The sequence below is a fragment of the Sardina pilchardus genome, chromosome 17 (assembly GCF_963854185.1).
Source record: "Sardina pilchardus chromosome 17, fSarPil1.1, whole genome shotgun sequence".
Classification (NCBI taxonomy): Eukaryota; Metazoa; Chordata; class Actinopteri; order Clupeiformes; family Clupeidae; genus Sardina; species Sardina pilchardus.
The window spans coordinates 1,907,299-1,929,531 of NC_085010.1; the positions used below are offsets into that span (position 1 = coordinate 1,907,299).

General features: G+C 43.7%; 2 protein-coding genes across 2 annotated transcripts in view; one reads left to right on the top strand and one right to left on the bottom strand.

Annotated features, from left to right (window-relative positions):
* Positions 1-22,233, top strand: part of snd1 (staphylococcal nuclease and tudor domain containing 1) — a 139,592-nt gene that overhangs the window by 75,782 nt on the left and 41,577 nt on the right. The window lies entirely within an intron of this gene.
* lrrc4.1 (leucine rich repeat containing 4.1) lies at positions 4,313-7,093 on the bottom strand. Its single transcript, XM_062518123.1, has one exon. The coding sequence runs from the start codon at positions 7,054-7,056 to the stop codon at positions 4,426-4,428; it is 2,631 nt and encodes an 876-aa protein (XP_062374107.1). The 5' UTR covers positions 7,057-7,093; the 3' UTR covers positions 4,313-4,425.

Below are 22,233 nucleotides of genomic sequence, written 5' to 3' on the forward strand. Positions count from 1 at the left end.
CACACATTTTGTAGTTGACATTATTTTTGAATGGTTATTATTTATGTCTATATTGCTGGTAAGTCAAATAGCTTATACGTGGATGCCATACCAAATCCATATTTATAGGCTGTATCTTGAAATACATATGTATGCAGTAACACAGTGCTCTTGACTTATTTTGTCCTGTCCTCGATTCTTTCTCCCTTTCTCCTCTCTTGCTGGGAGCAGTGTGCCACTTCTACACTGACATACTGAATCACAATGCCTTTGATGCTTACAGCATTAAGTAGCTACCTAGTTTAATTCCTCCCCTTTGAAGCATCACTGTAGGAGCTGTTTGTCAACCCTGAGCAGCAAACTGCGCCATATAAAGGCATTTTGCCGGAGCCTGTGCACACTGCAGCATGCTGCAGAGCCCCAGGGCCTCGGGGTCCTGTTGGAACATGTGCAGAGGGGCGCTCCTCCGCTGCACCACTGCCATCTTCATTATGTTCAAACGGAGACACAGCACAGCACAGCGCCGGAGCTAAAATGTCTCTCGAAGATTCGGCTTCAACCAAAGGCCACAGCAAACACTTCAGAGACCCAGTACACTAATCCTAGGCAGAGAAAGGCCTTGAGACGTAGCGCACAGCTTTAGAGAGGCTACATAGCTATTGACACTGGGCTGATGACAGAGGCTCTGAGTGCTCCTGCAATAGATTGTGTCATGTTTCACATTGCATTTGCCAGGATACATTGGTTGTGTGAGTGTAAAAAACATTACTTTATGTTACGCAATTTTGCTTTATTTTATGCCATAGCAGTTTGCAAAATGTACAATGTAATGTTGCACAAATGAACCCTGTTGCCTTCTGAGGAAGTGCATGTACCATGTCTAACTGAATTTGCCCTCCTACTCTTTGTTCTCTCTTCTAAAGAGTCTGCCTTTGCTTTATAATTACAATATCGGTAGTCTTTGGGAAATTGTGCCAGTTTATTCTACGCTATTGCATGCAACCCCATTATGGAACAACTCGAGGTGATTTTAAGTTTATTTGGATGGTATCATTGACTTTTACAACATCTCACCCCCCTTATATATTTCTATGGCAACGGCAGGTGAAGAATGTGTTTGGTCCAGTTTAATGCATAAGCCCACCCCACTGTACTTGTTAAATGTTGCCTCACTGAATAGTAACCTTCATTGCATGGGTATCAAGTGCCTGCAGTGGATCTGCCTCAACATTGATGCACAGTATAATGAGGATTCAGAAGCATGTTTCAGTGTTTATGGCTGGCAGGATGAATGTGTTTAATTTGTGGGAGGTGACTATTTATTGTTTGCTACTATTAAGGCTATACGTTTGTATAACGTTGTGTTATAAAAGTCGTGTCATATAATGTAGACTACTCATCAGAGTCTGATTGCGCAATGAAGCTGAGGCCGTTTGTCCTCAGACACCTCATGAGAACACTCGTGTCCCATCAGTGCTCCCCAGCGCACCGTGCACTTTACATCTCCTCTTCACTAAGGCACCCACCCCCACCCTCAGTGGCTGGGCCAAGCCGGCGTATCAGCCACCATATCTGCTCTGCAGCTGCAGCTGAAGCTGGCACTCTTGCATCATGCTCTTAGAGAACCTCCCACCCTCTTCATCTCACTCATGTCTCTGTTCTGTTCTCCATGCTCGCTTTTAGATGCTTGTTTTATCCAGGCCTCTGCACATCTGCATTTCTCTGCCTCTCCGTGTGCGTCTGACAGTGCATTTCATCTTATGCTGTGAATGTGCACCGTTTTCCATGATGGTTATTTTCCTCTGCATCTCTCTCTCTCTCTCTCTCTCTCTCTCTCTCTCTCTCTCTCTCTCTGCTTCTCACCCTCTCTCTGCTTGTGCTCCATGATGTGTTGCTAACATGGTGTGCTGTGTGCTTCTTTTCCAAATCACTTCCTAATTGCAAGTGAAGCGCACACAGCGAGTGCTTCCGCTGCAGCCACCACTACTGTCGCCCTATTGAGTGGGCTCCGGCCTCGCTGGATGCTTGGCAGACTCTGGCAAATGCCGCCTGTTAGCACAGCAGCACAGCGCTGATGGGCTCTTTAGCCCTGCAGAAAGTGCCACCCGAGCCCTCTGCTCTGACACTTCCTCTGCTCTTTTAACTCCATCCCACTGCAATCCATGCCTTTCATACTCACTTCCTCACTCTTCTCCCACCTTTTTGCCTTCACTTTATGCTTTATATATGTTTCATAACACACACACACACACACACACACACATCCATCCATCCATCCATCCATCCATCCATCCATCCATCCATACATGCATTTTATGTGACGCCCCGTGCCATAATGCAGTAAGAGGTAACACACTGAAATGTGTAATGAATAGTCGTCATTTAATGTTTTAGCAGCATCAATGAAAGAAAGGTAATTAATTAGTAACACTACCTTTTCTGTGCATGTGTGGAATAAGAATGACATGAATTTTAAAATATACCATTAAGCTCACTGCTCCCAAATATATCCTGCATCACTCAATCAAGCCAGGCGACACATCAGCTACACATTTCGCTGATTCCTAATCAGATCCAGAATCTCAAGGTTCATTACATGATGTCAGTAATCTCCTCTTGCAACCAGACCGCTGGATCCATCTATAGAAAACCAGCCCTATACTTGTCTGGGATGGTGACGTGCCAATATGAGTAACATTGGCAAGTAGAGATGTCCAGTGCACTGTATACTTACAACAGTTTTTCCCTTAATTTCATCATTGACAATCCTCCCCATTTTTTTTTATCCAACAGTGGTGTTTAGTTGGGTCTTTAGGTTACTGTAGTTATTGAGGCATTACTAGATAGCTGACTAGCTAACAGACTACAGACTGTTGGCAGACAACAACCAACCACAACTCAACATACACTAGACAAAGCTAGATGGAAAGACTCTGCAATGTTGGGTCTATGGTCTGTGTATTCCAAACATATGCCTGTGCATGCAGTCATTTACTCTGGGCTTAATGTGCTGTTTACAGTTGTCACACTCCATCGTGGCCTCTAAGGTTACCATATTTGATGGATTATGTATTCTAGCCTTAATTTCTTCCACTTCTGTGTGGTGGTGTTTGTTTGGTAACACTGCATACAACTGCATACAAAGCAGCATAATGAGCTGCTTTGCCGTCAAAGGACCTGTTAAAAAGCTCCATTTCAGAATGTTCAGTGCGATGGACATGTTCTGTCCATGGTGCAGTGATGAATTGTAGTGCTTATCAGAAAGATGAGTCATGAACATCTCTCACATCTTGCATTTGTCATCATGAAACTGTTTTGATTTAAACAGAACAGTGGGAAATGTAATGTATTATACAAGATCATAGATAGTTGAGTATTGATGCATTGTTTGTGTTCTATAAAAACTGAGGACCAAAGCACCAAAGCAGTACGAAATGTAACTTTGGCAAAGCCTTAATTGTGAGATACTTTGGGAATACAGCACCCTGTAATTCTTTCCTTAGCATCTACCATTGCACAATTCTCAGTATACACATATTTTGTTGAAGTCTTATCTGGATCTGTTAAAAAGATTAGTCTGTTTTATGTATTGAAAAGAAATAAGGAGGGAACACAAAGAAAAACAGAGGCAAACTATACAAGATAAGATATTGTCATCACGATAGAAGATGTTATTGAATTGTGAAGATATTTTGTTTTTGAAGGAATAAGGCAGATAGCTGTCTTTTCTTTTAATCACCGGCAACTTCTCTTTGTGTTTTCACATCCAGCAAATACGGGGTTAAAGTATAGCTGCAGAGTCTTACTGCAGTGTCTAAAGCATTTGGCTGCTCGCTACAGCATGACAGGAGAGGAAAAATCTACTTTTTTTCCTTTTTCATCCAAAAAATCATTTTATTGCATTTTATAACATTTGGCACAGTACAAATTCATGGTGCTCTTACAAGATAAACCTGTAAAGATCGACACAGACCTTTAGTTCGTTTATTTTCAAAGAAAGACTCTTCAGTATAAATGTTTTGTTTCTTAGCACTGCATTCTCTGCATCATGTTTTAGAAATCACACAGAATGCCCTTATTTTAAAACTACCCTCATTTCTGAAAGTCGTGACAGAATCTTAAAACAACTCTTATTTTTAAATAAAGTAAGAAGTTAGAAAATAGGTTTGATTTTTTTTTTAATATAATCTGTTTCTCTTTGACCAGCCCATGGTAATTTCAAAATGTCCATATATATATATATATATATATATATATATATATATATATTCATATATTTATATATATATATAATTTATTTATAAGCATATACAACAAGATATAAGTCTTTAGGATTTTGCACTCTTTACAAAAAGTAGTTCCTTTGCTCTGTCTTTGTGCATTCTATTGCATGATTTCACAGAGGTGGGGTGGGGTGGGTAGAGGAGGGATTGAAGATTTGGGATGTTAAATCTGAGTTTCCTGGACTTTTTCCTTTGCGTGAGCTTTTATGATGAACTGCTCTGGGACTGCCGTAATGGTACTAGGCATCGTTCGAGGCAGAGAATTTGCAATGCTGTTTTCTGTCCATTTTGCCCCATGGCCAGCTGGTTTGTACGTATTGTATTTAGGTTTCAGTGTGTAATCATACTTGTGGGGGCTGTAGTCCACTTTACGCGGGCTGTAATCCATTTTGGGTTTGGGGGGGCTGTATTCCGGTTTGTGCGTGATGTAGTCCACTTCTAGGGGCCTGTACTCTGCCTTGAAGGCAGTGTAATTTGATTTGAATGGGGAGATATCCTTCTTGAAAGCACTGTAGTCATTTGTGGTTTTGTGTAAGGTATGTTCCGTTTTGGATCTGTGGGCACTGTAGTCCATTCTTGGTTTGTGATGAGTGTTGTAATCATCTTTGAAAGGGCTGTATTCAGGCTTAGATCTGTGAGTGCTATAATCTGGATTGTGAGTGCGATATTGAAAAGGACTATGGTCTGGTTTTTGTTTATGCATTCTGAAGTCAGGCAAGGATTTGTAGTCCACAGTTGGTTTGTGAGTGCTGTAGTCCACGGTTGGTTTGTATGTATTATATTCAGGTCTAACTTTATGGCTGCTATACTCCCCCTTGTGTTTGTGAATAGTACAATCCATTTTGGTTGGTTTATAAGTCATGAAGTCGTGTTTTTGTGTGTGATGATAGCTGTTGTCTGCGTGTCTGTGAGTTAAACAGTCCAGTTTATGAATGCTATTGTGGTCCTTGATTTCTGGCAGAGTTCGTGACCCCCCTCCTCTTGCACTTGACGACGCAGGAGGGGGAAGTTCCTCTTGTTCTACATGAACAATCTCCACTGTTTTATCGGCCGCCACAGTGCTCCTCTTCTGGTGTCTTTTGCGCAGTTTATAAAAGGCAATCAGCATGATGGCGGCTAGCAAAGTCACAGCTACAAAGCAGCCGATGATTATCTTTGTGGTCTTCATTACCTCATCCAGACTGGTGCCGCTGGGGTTCGGAGGTCGTCCTGTTGTCACTTTTGCGTTTGGCACAGAAATTGGGGGGGATGGTGGCGAATCAGTGCTCTGGAGCAAAACAGTGGGTGTGGAGATAAAAACTGGTTGATAAACTGATGGCGATGCTGTGGTCGTGGTGGTACCGACCCCCGTGTCTGCAGTTGTTGTGGTAGTGGTGGTTTTCGGCTTGGGCATCTCTGATGTTGGCCCCAGCACCTCTACCGTGACTGTGGAGAAGTAGCTGAGGTTGGACGTATTGAGCTCGGCAGCACTGACATTGAGGTATGCAGAGGCGTTGGAGTTCCCTGCTGCATTGGAAACCATGCAAGTGTACATGCCCGTGTCCCCCACGAGCACGTTGGAGAAGTTGAGTGTGCCGTCATTGAGCACGCTGATCCGTGGGTGCTTGGATGCATGTGTTAGGACGGTGCCATTGGGCAGCAGCCACCGCACGGCTGACATGGCCGCTGTGCGACAGCGCAACTCTGCTACCCGCTCTGCAGAGATGTTGAGATCACGAGGGGCGTCTGCGATGAAGGGTGCTGAACACTGGAGGGCTCCATTGTCCCCCCGGTCCAGCTCCACCAGCTGACGGCCCCTCATGTGTGCTGGAGCATGGCACCGGCCACAGCAGGTGGAGTTGGTTGGGATGTACTCCCTCAGCCATCGCGACAACCAGAGTGAGTCACAACCACAGTTCCAGGGGTTGTGGTGCAGGTGGAGCTCCACAAGGTACCTCAGTGGAGTGAAGAGGTCATGGGGCAAAGTGCTGAGGTTGTTATGGGCCAAGTTGAGCTCCACCAGGGGTATGAGCTCATCAAATGCATTGCGCTCAATTAGCCCTATCTGTGAGTTCATGATCCATAGCTTCTTTAGTGAACGCAGACCTCGGAAAGAGCCTGGCTTGATTTCTGGGAAGAGGTTCTCTGAGATCTCGAGCTCCTCCAGGCCAAGCAGCGGGCTCAGGTTGGGCATTTCCCCTCGTATGTTGCACATTCCCAGGTTGAGGTACTTGAGGTTGTGCAGACCCTCAAAAGCTCCATCAGAGATGTATTCCAATTTGCGTAGCTCGCCCAGGTCAAGCCTCATTAGTGAGGGCACACGATTGAAGGCATAAGAAGGAATGCTCTCAATGGGGTTATTCCTGAGCCATAGCTCCCGCAGCTTTGACAGGTACTCAAAGGCCCCACTTGGCACCACTGTTAGGCGGTTGTCAAATAGTTCCAATGTATTGAGGCTGGTTAGGCCATTGAAGGCCCCCACCTCTATCTGTCTGATGGCGTTTCGACCAAGCTGGAGCACCTCCAGGTGGTGTAGGTTGCGAAATGAGTCAGCCTGTACTGCCTCAATGGAGTTCTCCATCAGGTTGAGGTGGCGGGTGTTGGAGGGGATACCCGGGGGCACCCGAGTGAGGCCACGGCGGGTACACACCACCTTGCTGAGCTGATTATAGCAGGAGCATTCGGGTGGGCAGCCTTGAGGCCCCGCCGCTGCCACCCCCACACTCATGCTCCACTCTTGCACTAGGAGAAAGACTACACAGAGCAGGGCGGCTTTCCTGGCTCGACGCACAGCTACCCGCCCCAGGAGACTCATGATGTAGCACGTTCATAATTCACCATCGTCTGGGGGGGAGGGGGGATGGGGGGGCGGCGGGGGATGAGTGTATGTGGTAGGGATTGGGGTGCTGGGGTGCTGGTAGGAAATTGGGTATAAGGGGATGGACGGGTTTGGGACAGAGTGATGGAAGAGCAGCCCTACCCTGGATTAAGCAAGATTCTGGCTCTTTTTTCCATGGACAGAACTGACTGCTGGTAAGGGACAATATCGTAACAGAAATTTGATGGGAGGAAAAGTGTATGTTTCTATATTTAAGAAAGGGTTTGAAATGCTATAGACACCTACCTCTGGTTTTTATAGATCCCTTGTTTTTTCAGTCACAATATACTTCAGTTAAACTGATACATCCCAGAAGCAGTGAAATACCCTCTCTATAAGTCCAGTTAGATAAGTCAGGTGATAAATAGCAAAATGGCCCTTAATAAATCCACGTAGAAATATCCGATGGAAAGTGATGACGAGCCTTGGGCCCACAAAACTCTAGACAGCAATAGGAATCCAAACCTGCTCCGAAAGTTGCTCCATCTCGCTCAGTTGTGATTGTTTTACTGACGTTTGTCCTTGGAAACTGCGATTTGACACTGCTGCTGAATGCCTTTTCCAACTCTCCATGGCACAGAATTCACAAGCCACTTAAAAGCCAAGCAGAATGGCGGGGGGTGGGATTGGGTGGTAGGGGGAGGAACGGCAGTTGGAGGGGATGGAAAAGGATGATTGGAGGCTAAAAGGAATGCGAATTCCACAGTCCTTAGAAATTCACCCTTTTGTTTTCAAGTCTATCCTCTCCTTCCCTTTTGTAGGAAAAAAACAAGTCCATGTCCTCAACCTTTTCCCCAGTCGTCTCAGTCTTCTCTTGTGTGTGTCCCACTCTCAATAAGAGACTGGTGGTCCACTTGGATTTTCTGTCCAAATTAGAAATTGAAAAGCTTACACCACACACACTGTAGCCAGACGTTTTTTCCTCTTAACTAGCTTCGCTGCTCCTCGACACATGCACGCACACACACTCAAACACACACACACAGACAGACAGACACGCTCATCCACACTCAAACAACAACAGCTGCAGCCTGCCCCCCTCTCATTCCAGATAATCCGTCAGTTTTCTTCGGGATGAGGGGAGTCGTCGGTGGTCTGGGAGGTGGAAAGGTGCGGTAGCAACAGCAGCAGTGTGGTACAGAAGGCTAGCTAGACAGATCTTCCCTGTCTCACTCGTTGAATGAAGGAGATGAAAAAAATGCTCCTTTCTGCGTGACGTAGCGTTGATCTGAGAAGCATCTGTGCCATGCGGAGTGAAAGCCCGCTGCAGTGTGCAGAGGTAGTGTGGTTGCAGGTGTCCGTTTGTCCTGTCTCCAGTCCAGTCAGTCTGGCTCCAGCCACAGAGAAGGGAGCAAAAGCAGTGAATCAGCAAGGGTCTGCAGTCCCCTCCCCTAGAGGCTCCACGTGCAGTTCTAATCCCGCTCTCCCAACTGTGTGCGCCAGGACTCCTCCACCTCTCTCTGCATCGCTGGAACAGGCAGCCGGGACGGGCTGCACACGCTGCCTTCCTTTTGTCCTTCACTCGAAACGTGAATGTACTGCTGACGCATCCAGCTCCAAGCAGTGCATTGGTTTGATGCAGTGTTTTTGTGCATTAACTCATCCGCCCCCTCTCTCTCTCCTCCTCTCTCTCTCTCCCTCTCCCTCTCTCTCTCTCTCTCTCTCTCTCTCTCCCTCATGCGCACGCTCTCTTCCTCACTCACTCTCTTGCGCACACTCTCTCTCCTACCCCCTCCCTCCCACTCACACACTCATCCTCCCCCTCTCTTCGCTCTGTCAAGCTTGCTCTTTTGACTCAGTTCTACCCATTTTGCCTCCAATTTTGTCCTCCGTCTCTTCCTCCTTTGTTTCTGCTCCTGCATGCTACTTTTCATGCTGTATTGAAGGTTAATGTGGAGTGGCCCGTGTGGCCAGGATATTTGACAATGGGCAGTTCAAGAAAAGCCATAGAATTTCAAAAAGAAGTCTGTTTTCTGTTACTGTCTAAAGCGTCCTTTCCCCTTTAGCTTTCTTGTATAATATTTAAGATGATGAGCCCGATGTGAGTTCGTGGTGATTGGTTCTCACATGGAGCTATGACTTGCAGGATGCTGAGTGTGCATGCTGTCTGACGACTGGGCCAGGGTGCTGCCTCCTCTGGGATAGCGCTGTGTGTGTGTGTGTGTGTGTGTGTGTGTGTGTGTGTGTGTGTGTGTGTGTGTGTGTGTGTGTGTGTGTGTGTGTGTGTGTGTGTGTGTGTGTGTGTGTGTGTGTGTGTGTGTGTGTGTGTGTGTGTGTGTGTGTGTGACAACAAAGGAGTTTGGGCACAGTCTTTCCTAAAACCCCCTTTAGATTAAAATCAAATCCTGGCGGTTGGTGACGAGGGTTTGTGTCTCTTGCACAGAGCAGGGTGTTGGTTGTAGGATCAGTACACTTCTCCAGTCATTGTGTCCAGTGCCACATGAGACTACTATGATCTCTGTGAATGTCTACTGTTAAATCTGTCTCATCTATATTGGTCAATTCTAAAGACAATGATTAGAAATGTTGTCTACCACCGGAAAACGCTCATGTCCTTTCACTGATGGAGTTGTGCCATGCCGTATGCCCTCGTTGTGCTCTGAGAGACCACTTCCCACTGGTGACGCCACCGTTGCTGTCGGAATGTATATGTTTTTGCGTGAAGTTGGGCTTGGCTGGTGGCAGTGCTCAGATGTGATGTGGGACACAAGCACAGCCTGGTGCAGTGGTGGGGGGGAACAACATGTGACCTAGAATAACAGAGGCTGCTGGCGACAGTAGCTGCAGTGGTGTCTCAATCTGTGGCCTGGCAGGCAGATCTGAGGGAGTGGGTGGTGCTGTGTGTGGGGATGGTCCTCACGCCCTGGGCTAGTGCGCTGCTATGGGATGGAAGTATGTGTGGCGACAGCAGGAAGGGCGTTGCTGCAGTGGACATCAGGCGACCCACTTTGGCACTGGGCGTCTGTCTGTCAACACAGAGGATGGAAGGGGAAGAGTACACAGTGTGGGCTGGGGCCCCTCAGGGTGTGTTACTGAATATGGGAGAGGGCCAGCTGTATGTAGGTCACCCTACTTCACAGCTCAACTCAACTTGAGAGGACCAGTACCACCATCGCAAGAGAATCAAACGCAAAAAAAACTACGTAAACAGCCCAGGCTCTTGTCAGTACCAACATTCAAGCCTTTTTAAATGTGTGTTTTAGTTGGTCATTAGCATTTATTATATGCTCAAGCAACACCACTTTATGATGTTGCCATGTCACAGTGGTGTCAAGTGGCCATAGGAGCTGATAGTGTTAATATGGTTAAGTCGTACCATCAATCCACCCACTCTGGCACGGGCTGGACTCACACACCATCCACTAATTGCACCATCCTTGGGTCCATATGCATATCCATTGCACTATTCTCTGGCAGACAAAACTGAGTAGTTGTTGTTATTGTCAAGTGGACCGAGGTGGTCAGAGCCATTGAGTGTGACCGTCTCCATACTCCATAGTAGATACACAAGTTATTGTAAAAAGAAAAAGCTGTGCTAGAAGTTTTAAAACGGTTTATGCAAAAGCATGTCAATGGATAGCGGCACCAAACATTTGAACTTGGGCTACTATAGGTGGACAGCTACCCCACAGTTAATGGCCGGGTTTCCCAAAATCGTTAAGAAGCTCTTAAGTCCTAAGAACTTCTTAGGAGCGTTCTTAGAACATTCTTACAACGCTCCTAAGAAGTTCTTAGCACTTAAGAGCTTCTTAACAATTTTGGGAAACCCGCCCCTTATCAGAAATCCGTAACATAGTATGTGACTGTTAACGATGTACCTAATTGATCATAAATATGGGACTATATTGCATAGCTAATGCAAAAGCAGGAGTACATTTGATATGAGCACTGCTCTACAGGTGTTTTATGTGATGCACCCTTTTCCCCATCTTTATCAGGGGAACCTAGCCAAAGCACTTTAATAATGGCATGACGCGTGATGGACCTCAGCCGCTCATAGCAACATCAACTTCAGCTGAACAAGCTAGAACACATGTCACGATGTCAAGTATATAGTTTTTGATTTAATGGATGCCTGAGCCTGTGGCACAGAAAACCTTCCATTTTATCCCACCCAAGTGTTGGTTGATGATGGAAATGTGCAGAAAACACTTACCGCTGAATAAATATATTGCAGTGCTGACAGGACCATGCAGTTTGTTGCTATGGTTGCCTAGTTGCCGTGTTCGAAAGTCTCATGGTGTCTGTGCAGATTTTCTGCTTGCCCTGCAACTGTAAGTTTTAAATGAGCAGATAATTGTGATCATTCTGTTGGTATCGCCATTAAGTTAGATTGTGTCATCTCATTATGTGAATGGCAGTGGCGTTACATATATTTTCTTATGTGTCTATCTATCTATTAATGCAAGGAACGTGACGTGTCTCACTCTGTCTGTTCCACGCATAACTCTCAAACCACTCATCCAACTGCTCTCCAATTTGGTGGGTGTCATCCTAATGGCAAGAGTGTGTGCAGTTCCAAATTTTGAACACAAAATGCCACATTTACGGGCTCTGCATTAGTTTTCTTATGATGTTCAGCTCTTTTAGATCTTGAGATTTCTCAAAGACACTGTTGTTTTTGTTTGTTTGTTTTTTTAGATGGGCATGAATCTAGGTGAGCTCTCTGGTGCAAGTACCCACATAGGCCCTATGGTTGTATTTACTGAGTTTCACAAATGTTCACAGTTCACTGCCTGATGCCTCCTCTGGGAACTTGTACCCCAAGCCCGTACTCTGCAGAAACATTTGGACTCCGCACCACTGCACCATTGCATTAGTTTTGGTGGCACAATATCAATCTCTGGGCCTCAGACAGGAAGAGATGTCATTTCAGCAAACACTGGTGACCTTGAGAGGGAAGAGGAACGGGACACTTCTGTCCCGTTTCATTTCAATTTCCAGGAATTAATTCCAGGAGAGATTACAGGGTGGCCTGTGGAGGCTTATATCATGTGCCAGGGCTTTTCTATCTATCGTTATTCAAATTGCACGCTTCAGCTGCCCACCACAACATGCTGCTTGTCAACTTGGGATTCTTTTTGTCTGTCGATCTGTCTGCTAGATTGCTTTATCATAATAGTTTCAAAACACTCATTCTCTCTGATATTTATCTCACTGCCCCCTCCTCCCTTCCCTTCCCTTCTGACTATGTAGGATACTGTAAACTTTTTCAAAAAAGTTGTATTATTAGCAAAAGTTGTGTGTGTCTGTATGTGTAATATATATATATATATAGGCCTATATAATTCTAATTAGATGTATTGAAATAGTTCTTGCTGATTTGTCATGCAGGCACAGCAGTATGCAATATGCATTTACTCATACCTGCTGTTGTTAAGCTCACATTGGCAGGCAGTGTTTGATAACTTGCTGATTTTGCTTGCTGTCATTCTGGATCAACATCAACAGCAAAAAAAAGTCAGGTTGAGCAAACATATGTTCCCTAATAAACATACAGTTAATTACAACTGTTTTGTCCATGATGCATGAACAGCTCGTACCAAAATAACAAATGCTCAACAACACCCTGATGTAGGTTCATGCTGCTTTTTACCAATCCAGATCACCTTGTGTGTAGTCATCCTCAGAATCAGTTCTCCTTATTTTATGAGCGTCACCTATTTGCTTGTGACTTTTTAGTAATCATGCTTTTAATAGATTAGCCATTTGAATTCTATAGACAGATCACCTTCATTGCAGAATCCCACTTGGTCATGCCAGGTTAGGAAACAAGGTCATTTAGGGGTCAACACTCCAGACGTAGACTGTCAGGCAGACATGAATTACCTGGCACTGAATGATCCAGACGCAGGTGTTGTGATGAATCATGTATAGGAAATGGAGTCTGTTAATATCTAATATCCTATTCCGTCTCACATTATAGGCCACATAACATGATTTAATATATTCCAGTGGCAGCTTTTAAACTGTTGAGTTGTGGGAAGATTGAGGTCTGTTACATTTAAATGGACAATATGCTGCCCACCCATTCCAAACGAGATCAGCCAAAGATTGCAAGAGGCTGCAGGCTGAAGAGAAGGTAGTGCCTGGTCTCGTAATCAAATGCACGGAAAATGGCAGCAGCTAGAAGACACATGAAGGTGAATTTCATCTAGAAGGGATGTTTATGTCTGTGTGGGTGCATACATTCAAGTTTATAGGCAGTATTAAAAGGTTTTATATAGGATAGAATATATTATATAGAATAGATGTGTTTCGGAAGATCCACCTCATCCCATACCCTCTCCATGCTCGTGTGTGCCAAGTACCCAGTTATGGGAGTCTAATCTCAGCAGCCATCTATGTGGAGAAATACATAACTGTACAGTATGTGCAGTGTTTGTTCTCTCAACACATGCGTACTTGTAAACATGTGATTACTAAAGCAGATTAAGAAAAGAAAGGAGCCGTGTGCAGCAGGAAGAGGAAACACTAAAGAGACAGGAGTGGAGGGAGATGACTGACGGCTTTGGATGGCTGTGACCTTTCTTAAATGTGTTTTCTGTATTGCTGAAATTGGGGATTTCCCAGAGGTGTAGGGAAGCGGTGAGCTGGGGGTTCAGTCAGCACTTTAAAATGGAAGTCAATAACACAGTGGTCATTCATCCAGTGGCCATGGGTGTTAAGCAGGGGCAGGGGATGGCCACTCATTTAGCTCTCCAGTCTCTCAGCGGTCCAGTCACTGGGAATCTCTTGTGGCTGTCTAGAGCAGGAACACACATGATTGTTTCCTGGGAATGAGCTGTTGGTGAGTAAAGTACAGAAAACTGATGGAATCTGGTGCATAAAATCCTCCTAATGTCAACAGACTGTTCACAGATCCATTCCTCAGAATCCCTCCTCATTTTTTTCTATATATGAGGGTGTTCACCTGTCACTTGTGCGATGCTAACTAACAGTAGACAGTCTTCTAAAATGAGTTAACATTATGTGGTGCAACATAACTGCAGAATGTACATTTTACAGTAGACATTGAGTCCCTCAACATAGCTGCAGAATGTACATTTTACAGTAGACATTGAGTCCCTCAACATAGCTGCAGAATGTACATTTTACAGTAGACATTGAGTCCCTCATTTATTCATGCCTGATTTATTATTGTTGATGTATGTGGCAGTTCAGCTCTTGGTGAGATGAACAGGCCTTCCTAGTGGGAGCAAGATATAGCAATATTGGTATGTAGTTTGGAGTTGATTAATATTTTATGAAGCTCAAGTAGTGAATATGCAAGCAAGTACAAATACACTGCCGGGCACATATCCTTTGTGTTAGGTCAGTCTTGTGAGGCAGTCCTAGCTAAAGAGAGCTGTAGTTCCTAGACTTGGCAGAGCAGTGAAATATGTGATCAGGGTGGTTCCTCTGCCCTGCTGCTCTTGCTGTTTCTCTCTCCTCTCTCTCCGGCCTCTTTCTCCTCGCCTGTAAAGTGGTGGTTGAGGAGATGCTTTTGTGCCACGAGCCGTGCTTCCCAGCAGTGGCTTGGCAACGTGCCAGCGTAACTGGCGCCCTCTATGTGATGAGTCTATAGTGAAAGCCATGCCTGGGGGCCTGTGTGCGCGCGCTCCCCTCGTCCACCTTCCACAGGAGAGGAGCAGGCGCAACAGCAGTGTGAGGATGCTGAAGCAGAGAGGGGGTTGGAGAGCCACGGAGTGAACTCCTCTCAGCCCCAGAGCTGCTGACGACAGGCCTTGCGTCACCTCATGTCTCTCAGACACACACACACACACACACACACACACACACACACACAGAGACACTCACACGTGCGCACACAGCTCTGCCTCCCAGCTGAATGCTTTATGTAAGACTGTTTGTAGATCTACTATAGAACTGCATGGAATTGGACTGTATTGCTTCCCCAGTTTGAGAGATATTTTTTGAGAAAGGACAGACCTAGATCCCTTATCCCATAATCCTACTCCGATATTAGTAACTCAACAGAAACCTCTACCATATCTCCATCCATATTAAAACTATTTGTTCCTTCATGTTGATTATCTGTACATTCAATACATTATGACCAAATAACATCATATTCTCTGTCAGGGTAAACGTGCATGTGTCCTAAACCACCACTGCCTAGATTTATCTATCAGGCAAATAGATATGTTCCCTTTTTTTAATTATGTCTACATATATTTGAATTGGCAAGGTAGCAGGAGCTTCTTAATACTATGAATTATATCTCAGATATTATCAGAGAGACAACCTAGCAGGCTTTAGAAAGAATTAAATGTAGTCTAATTTGTTCAGAGTAAATTGAAAATCAGCCGTGAACGACATCCAATAAGTAAATACATAGTAATGATGGCTTTCTTGTTATTCCTGCTCATATATTGTAGTCTAATGAGGTAAACTCAAATGCTGCGCACGAGCGCATGTTCCCACAAATGATCTCTCTTGGCATGACTGCAACTGCAGAAAGGGATTGCTTGTAGGTCGGAGCAGGTGTGCAAATGAATATACATATTGCTCACCACCTTCCATATTCTAGGCAGTCCTCGTTACTTATTTAGCCCAGTGGTCATTGCTCGTCTTAGGTCTCATGCGTCGGTTTCTTTCCAACCCTGAGCGCTGCTTCTGGTGGATGCAAAGAGGCATCAGTGTATCCACACGTAGTCACCAGCTCACCTCATGCAAATGAATGAGCCAGAAATGTTAAATATGAAGATGTAAGTGATTGCAGGGGTAACGTGCGCAGAAGTGTCCTGATATGCAGAATTAATGGACAGGGCTGAGGTAAAGAACTCCAGAAAAGCAGAAATCTGTTCAGATGCAGTTCAGATGAAAAAGAAGTGGGCTTGCTCATAAAGGTACACTAGTTTTCAAGGTTACTGACCGTGATAATGGTTACAATTGATTCCATTGCAGCTAAGCCTGCTTCTTAATACAACCATTGTTTGCCATGGTTGTTACAGTTATCTTTCAAATAAAAAGGGCATTCTTATGGAACGGTGATCAAGCATTTTTTACTAGATATGCTTTATAGTTCCAGTACAGATTTAATAGCCAATAATCATGCATATAAATGAGCTATGCATTTTTTAGCTGAGGTTGGTTTTGAACTTCCACATTTTCTAGTTCAACATTTTATTTTTTAACATTTGCTAGGTTGAAAATCACCTGGTGCTTATATAGGATAAACTGCTTTTTCAGTGTCAATATAGCCGGTCACTGTATGTAAGTGTGCAGAACTGACACTTTTTCTCAACAGTACATGTTCATACATTTTTGAGTGTTATTACAGTTTTACTGTTACCCATGTCATTTACATTCATAATTGTGTGATATGCTGGATGTCTGAACTTATCGTTCACCTTCTTTCTGTTCATTATGTCAAGTTATAAATCAACATCCTTATCTAAACTCTTGCTCCAACACTTTACAGCATAAACTAAGCTGATCCTTTTAATTGTACTTTGTGTGCAAAAAATCAATCCAGTTGTCTTTAGGGCTCTTTACCTGGATGTTTTTTATTAATTATGCATATATGATTGATAGATTACACACTATACTGGTGCAAATAAGTTCTAGGTGACGAGTGTTTTTACGGCGCTTAATGCTGAAGACTATGGAGCTAGTGTAGTGTGCACGTTTCTGACTCGCGTGTTTTAAGGTTTAAGGTCATTTGACATCGATCTGGTTGATATGCCATTTTAAGAAATGCTTTTAATTGAATTGTGGTGATACAAATGTAATATGTTATGATTTCTCATGGGAAGTCAGACATAAGACAAAATGATAAAGTAGACATTGGCACCTGTCAAAGCTGCTGTACACATTGCTGTCAAGTCATACAGACAACATATTAATGAGAGCCTGGTTCACATGCTTTCTCTCTCTTCACACTCCCTGTTTTTGTCCCTAGTCTCCATGGCAACTGGCGGCCATTTGCTCCACTGGTGCTTCAGGTTGAATTAGAGCCAGCCTCTGGCCTTGAAGATGACACTGGTTACCATGATTGCTTCCTCTGTTTGAGTGTCATTTGAGCAGTTTTCACACAAATAATTTGTTCAGTTACTTATACAATTTCATACGGTTTCATAGTTGTTACTTGAGTGCTTTTGGAATGACTAAAAGTTTGGTTGAGTTTTCAGGGAACAGTGTATTCTGGATGTATTCTTTACACTTCATCATTATGGGATACTGAGTGTAGATGAGGCGAAAATGTATTTAAACTATGTTCATGTAAGGCTGCAATGCCATCTGAACTTGAAGGGGTATGAGCTCTGAATACTATATGAATGCACTGTAGAAGCAGGGCACTGTAGCCAGACTTGTCAAACCAACCAGCATAATTGTGACATTTATGGAGCTGAATTCTTCATGATGCCAATCAGTACTCCTCTTGTGTTTATACATTATAGGTAGCACGACTTCTTGTAAAAGGTGAAAGACCCATGCCATCACCAAAGTTTGTTGACATGCCTAAAACCATAGTTAAATGCTTTATTGTGATGAATAGTTTATGAGTTAATTTAATCTCATCCATTGTTAATTGGCTGTGGTAGAATGGAGCCTCAGTGTGTTTGTATTCAGGTCCCACTGTGCCTTTGAATGGAGGTGCTAGTATAACATAGAATATGCTGTGTCCAATATATTTTCCTCCTTTTCCATTGTACCGATCTGTGATGTCCAAACTATGACATTTTGTGTTTTCAAATGTAATGTTTGTATGATTTGCCCACACTCTTAATGTGACCGATTTGCTGCTTTCCTATGGATGCCGTAATTATCCTCAAAGATATACCTGTAGATGACAATATGTAGAACAGATCTGTGGAAGTATGGACTTCAAGGAAGCCACACCCCTGTTTTGACATTTCTCTGCAACCTAGCAACTGGCAATTCCTTTTCCTGTCAACCATTTTGAAGTTGATAAAAAAAAATACTGCCATTATCTTCCCACTTACCACTAGACTCACTGCAGAGAGAAGAGAAATGGCTTTTGAAACCCTCTGGTTGGGGTAGTCCCATCCTGTCCATCGGTGAAAACGTGGTTGCAGATAAATGATGGGCACTTCATGATTGCTTTCTCCATATGTGGAGGAGACAGGGCGACCAAAGTGGCAAACGCCTTCCCAGAATTGGGCAGTTTTTTTGTTGGTGGTGGTGGACTGCAAAGGAAGAGCCTGTGTGTGATTGCTCTGTCCTTGCTGACTGACTGATTGCTTTGAAAAGTGCCATGGCATAGTCATTTGTCGTCGGTTCAATAGTCGGATTAAATCCCAATATCGGTCAGATGAGTAGACGGGTGGCTGAACAGTTGTGGTTTTCAGTAGTCTGATTGGGTTTAGTGAAAGATCAGTGAGTAAGAGACACATCGTCATGCTGTGCTATGTTAAGGTCCAAGTTCATTTTATATTGGGAAAATCATTTAGAGTTTTTCTCAGTTGTTATGTTTTCTAACATGCCGTATATTTTCACTTTTCTCATTCTCTGCCTAAAATTGCTAGAAATTAATTGGGAAAATACTAAGCAAAGTGGCAACTGTGTTTTCCTATGCTTGTGTTCATCATGGATTTTATTTGCAGCCTGGTTATTGTCCTTTTTCCCCCTTCGGAATCTGTCAGGAATGATGCAATATAGTTTATTTCTGCTGGATGACTTTAATTGGCGGTTAATACCTAAAGAGTAATTTCATGGTGTGCATAAAGAGATTTGTTTCTGGGGGACTTCTTATAAGAATGCTATTTTTCATGAACCAGATGAAGGAAGCAACATACTCTTAATGATAGCAGTCACAGTTTGTAGTGTTGAGAAGTATGTTGGTATTGTGCTTATTGTAATGAGGTTGGTAAAATGGAAGTTCCCAATCTGATCTTTGTCAAGGTTGAGAGAATTATGTTTGAGATTAGCAATATTACAAATGTAGCTCAATATCCATTGATTGGTCAGAGTGCAGGCTGTGAAAGAGATGGATTGTAGTTATTGCTGCTATTGATTTTAATAACCATGTTGGTAGAGAGCAGCCAGTGCTCATTCTGCCTAGGAAATGGACCTATGCCTGGACACAGCACTCGCCCGACCAGTAGTCACCCCAATATCAGCACCTTCACCACACCTTAAAGCGCTAATCATGAATACATTCGTATAAGGAAATGCATTACAATACTTACTGCTCTCAGCATTTGATGCTTGTGACCTAGCTGGGTTCTGAGCGTAGATGCAGCGGTCACACCACTGGCTCACGTGTTCTCCAAGTGAGCTGCTCCTGAGGGAATGTGTATTGAGTCAAGACTCTGCAGCGGCATGCAGAGCTCTCTCTAGGGCGGTATCGATCATCTCCTTGTTGGTCACTGTTATGAGTTCCCTTATCCCAGGCCGGGATTGACCAGTTTTCGAGAGGATATGAGCACTCATTACATGGTCAGAGCTTTCATTATGCTATGACCCTGGCCGGGGGACTGTCCTGCTGAGCTGTGTGGATTTCTGATTGATTTGGTGCCTTCCTGGCCTGGTTGGTGCCGAGATTCCCCACAATGAGAGCTTAAGGTCGATAGGGCCAATCAAAACTCGTATAGGCTAACCCTCAAAGTGCTGTTTGCTTTTCCATCACAGCTAGTATTAGATCCCTTATATGTTGTCACATATATAAAATTCAGCAATGAAATGCGTCATTGGGTCCTTTTCTCTCTTCACCCTTGTTTACAAAAATGGATAAGGCAAGATGGCAAGAGGTCCTTTAATAATTGATTTCTCCAAAGTGATGTAGGTCATTTAGAGGTGACAGCCTCATTTCATTTGTTAGTGGCCATTCTTTTGCGAGGCCCGAATAGCTTGCAGGCTGAAGGCTTCCTATCTGTAAAAGGTAGATGGTGTTTTCCACATAATGGATATATGGGCCTTGAAAATAGGCCACTTCAAATATGGATTAGTTCGATTGTATTTATTAGCATACTCTCAGAACAATGCAGCTTGAAATAGATTGAGTAGGAATTGATTGATGGATAGATTGATGGCAATATCTCTCCCCATCTCATTTTGTATTTACATCATTTTTTTCTGCTTACTTTCTCTGTCCTCTCTCCAAAAGCGTTTGAGACAGCAGCTTTACGGAGAATGTAAGCATACATCAAAGTGTGGTCCTGCTGCCAGTCTAATTTTAATTGGCCACTTTTGGGTGGTGCAGTAATAGCCATCTCCACATCTTTACTCATTTGCGGAGGGGAAGTGAGCAGCCAAGGGAGAAGGTTAAGTTTTCATTTGGCTTCTCTGCACTTCCCTGTGAGCTTTGCTTTTGATCTTGCGTTTATCCTGTAGAACAGATACTGCGGCATAAAAGGATCATTGAAAAGAGTACTGAAGGTAACCGTTTCTTGAGTGTTGTGTCTGCTCTCGCTAGCCTGAGAAAAGATCTCAAATAGAGGTGCTCAGTAATTCCTTCCCACTACTAATCTCTTTCTGAAGGCAGTAGTAGCATTTTTGATATCACTTCTGTAAGGCCTAGACAATATTGTAACACATTCATAAACACAAGATATTTACATTTATTTGCTTCATTCAGGCATGTCAGTAGTGGCTTACAAAATAGTTTTGCATAATTAGAGTAGACAATGTATTGGCACTAGAGGAAAGTGGTATATCATATAGGTCTTTATGATATGTCATCACATTATGCGCTAAGTTATATCATTACATTTCTTACTGTTTACCCATGGCACTCACTGTCATGTATTTTGTAAAATGTAATTTTGTAAATATTCACATGAAATCTTTAGGTACAGGTAACCTTCAACAACACACAAACATGAGTGTTTGCTGTGCAAATAATGTCAGTGTTAGACACAGATTTATACTTTTGCAACATTATTGATCACACCTCACACTAAACTCACATCAATAAGCACAGAACACAGGTGCTGCTTCTGTCTTCATATGTGCATAGAATATTTGCCTCACTCTGGTAAATGCCACTGCTATTTGCTACATCTTCAATAAACACATGTTTTAATGTGATCTTGGTTTATGTCACAGCAGTTGCCATATTTGCAGTTTCTATCTGCATATGCTCAGATGTTAACACAGGCATCAGTCCCAAGATTTGTGAATTGTGCCAATACTCCGAGCATATGAGGATGGTCCCACGTGAACAGTTTATTGTGGTGATGAACTGCGGGTGGTTGGTGCTCTAACCTGTAATAAATGAGCCTCTTTGGTCTGATTGTCACTGCTCTGTTGGCTAGACTGGTGGACATTCAATGGCCTGGAGCGGCTCAGCTGGTTTAGTGAGCAGAGAGGCGTAATGGTGTGGAACACATGTACACACTTCATGTGGAGTGAACAACCAGGCATTAGGAACATCGTACACACAGCTCATTTTCACCAAATCAATCTCACTGAATTAGCCCCCCATCCCCCCCAACCTATGGCTGGAAGGCGACTTTGCCCACTCAACAAATGCAACAGGATTTCAGATCGAACAGCCCATTTCTTTGCCTGTTTTTCATTACCTGCCATTTCTTTTTAATTAAAAGGCTCATTAACAATATGTTTATACCTAGAATAGATCTGTGTCATTAGGAGGTCAATACCTCCCTTTTTAAGCAGGTCCACAAAATAGATTTATGCTCAAGCCTATTTTTGGTCTTTGGTGCAGGGTGCAGTCAAGGTCTTTTGTTGTTTGCTTGGTTTAATTATTTATTTGCAAATGGTGCAGACATGGGTCCATTTGGTCAGATATTTGCTGAGGGGTCAACTTCTTCCCACAAGAATGGCACAGAATATCAAAATGCTTTTTGCCACTAGCAGCTTTTAATAGCGTAGGACAGAGCTGACCTGTGGCTGCAGACTTCCCAAGGTGACCGGTGTGTGCTTTTGAAGCACAGTCATGGCAGGACAGCAGGGACACGTGGCCCAACAACCTTAATCTGCAGCTTTGGGCCAGAGGTTTGCACAGCACCCATTACCCCCATCTAGTGTGTGTGTGTGTGTGTGTGTGTGTGTGTGTGTGTGTGTGTGTGTGTGTGTGTGTGTGTGTGTGTGTGTGTGTGTGTGTGTGTGTGTGTGTGTGTGTGTGTGTGTGTGTGTGTGTGTGACCGAGAGAGAGCGTATTGATCTTGCCGGACTATCAAA

Excerpts from the sequence above, each read along its gene's own strand:
- lrrc4.1 (XM_062518123.1), bottom strand. The coding sequence starts at position 7,056 with ATGAGTCTCCTGGGGCGGGTAGCTGTGCGTCGAGCCAGGAAAGCCGCC.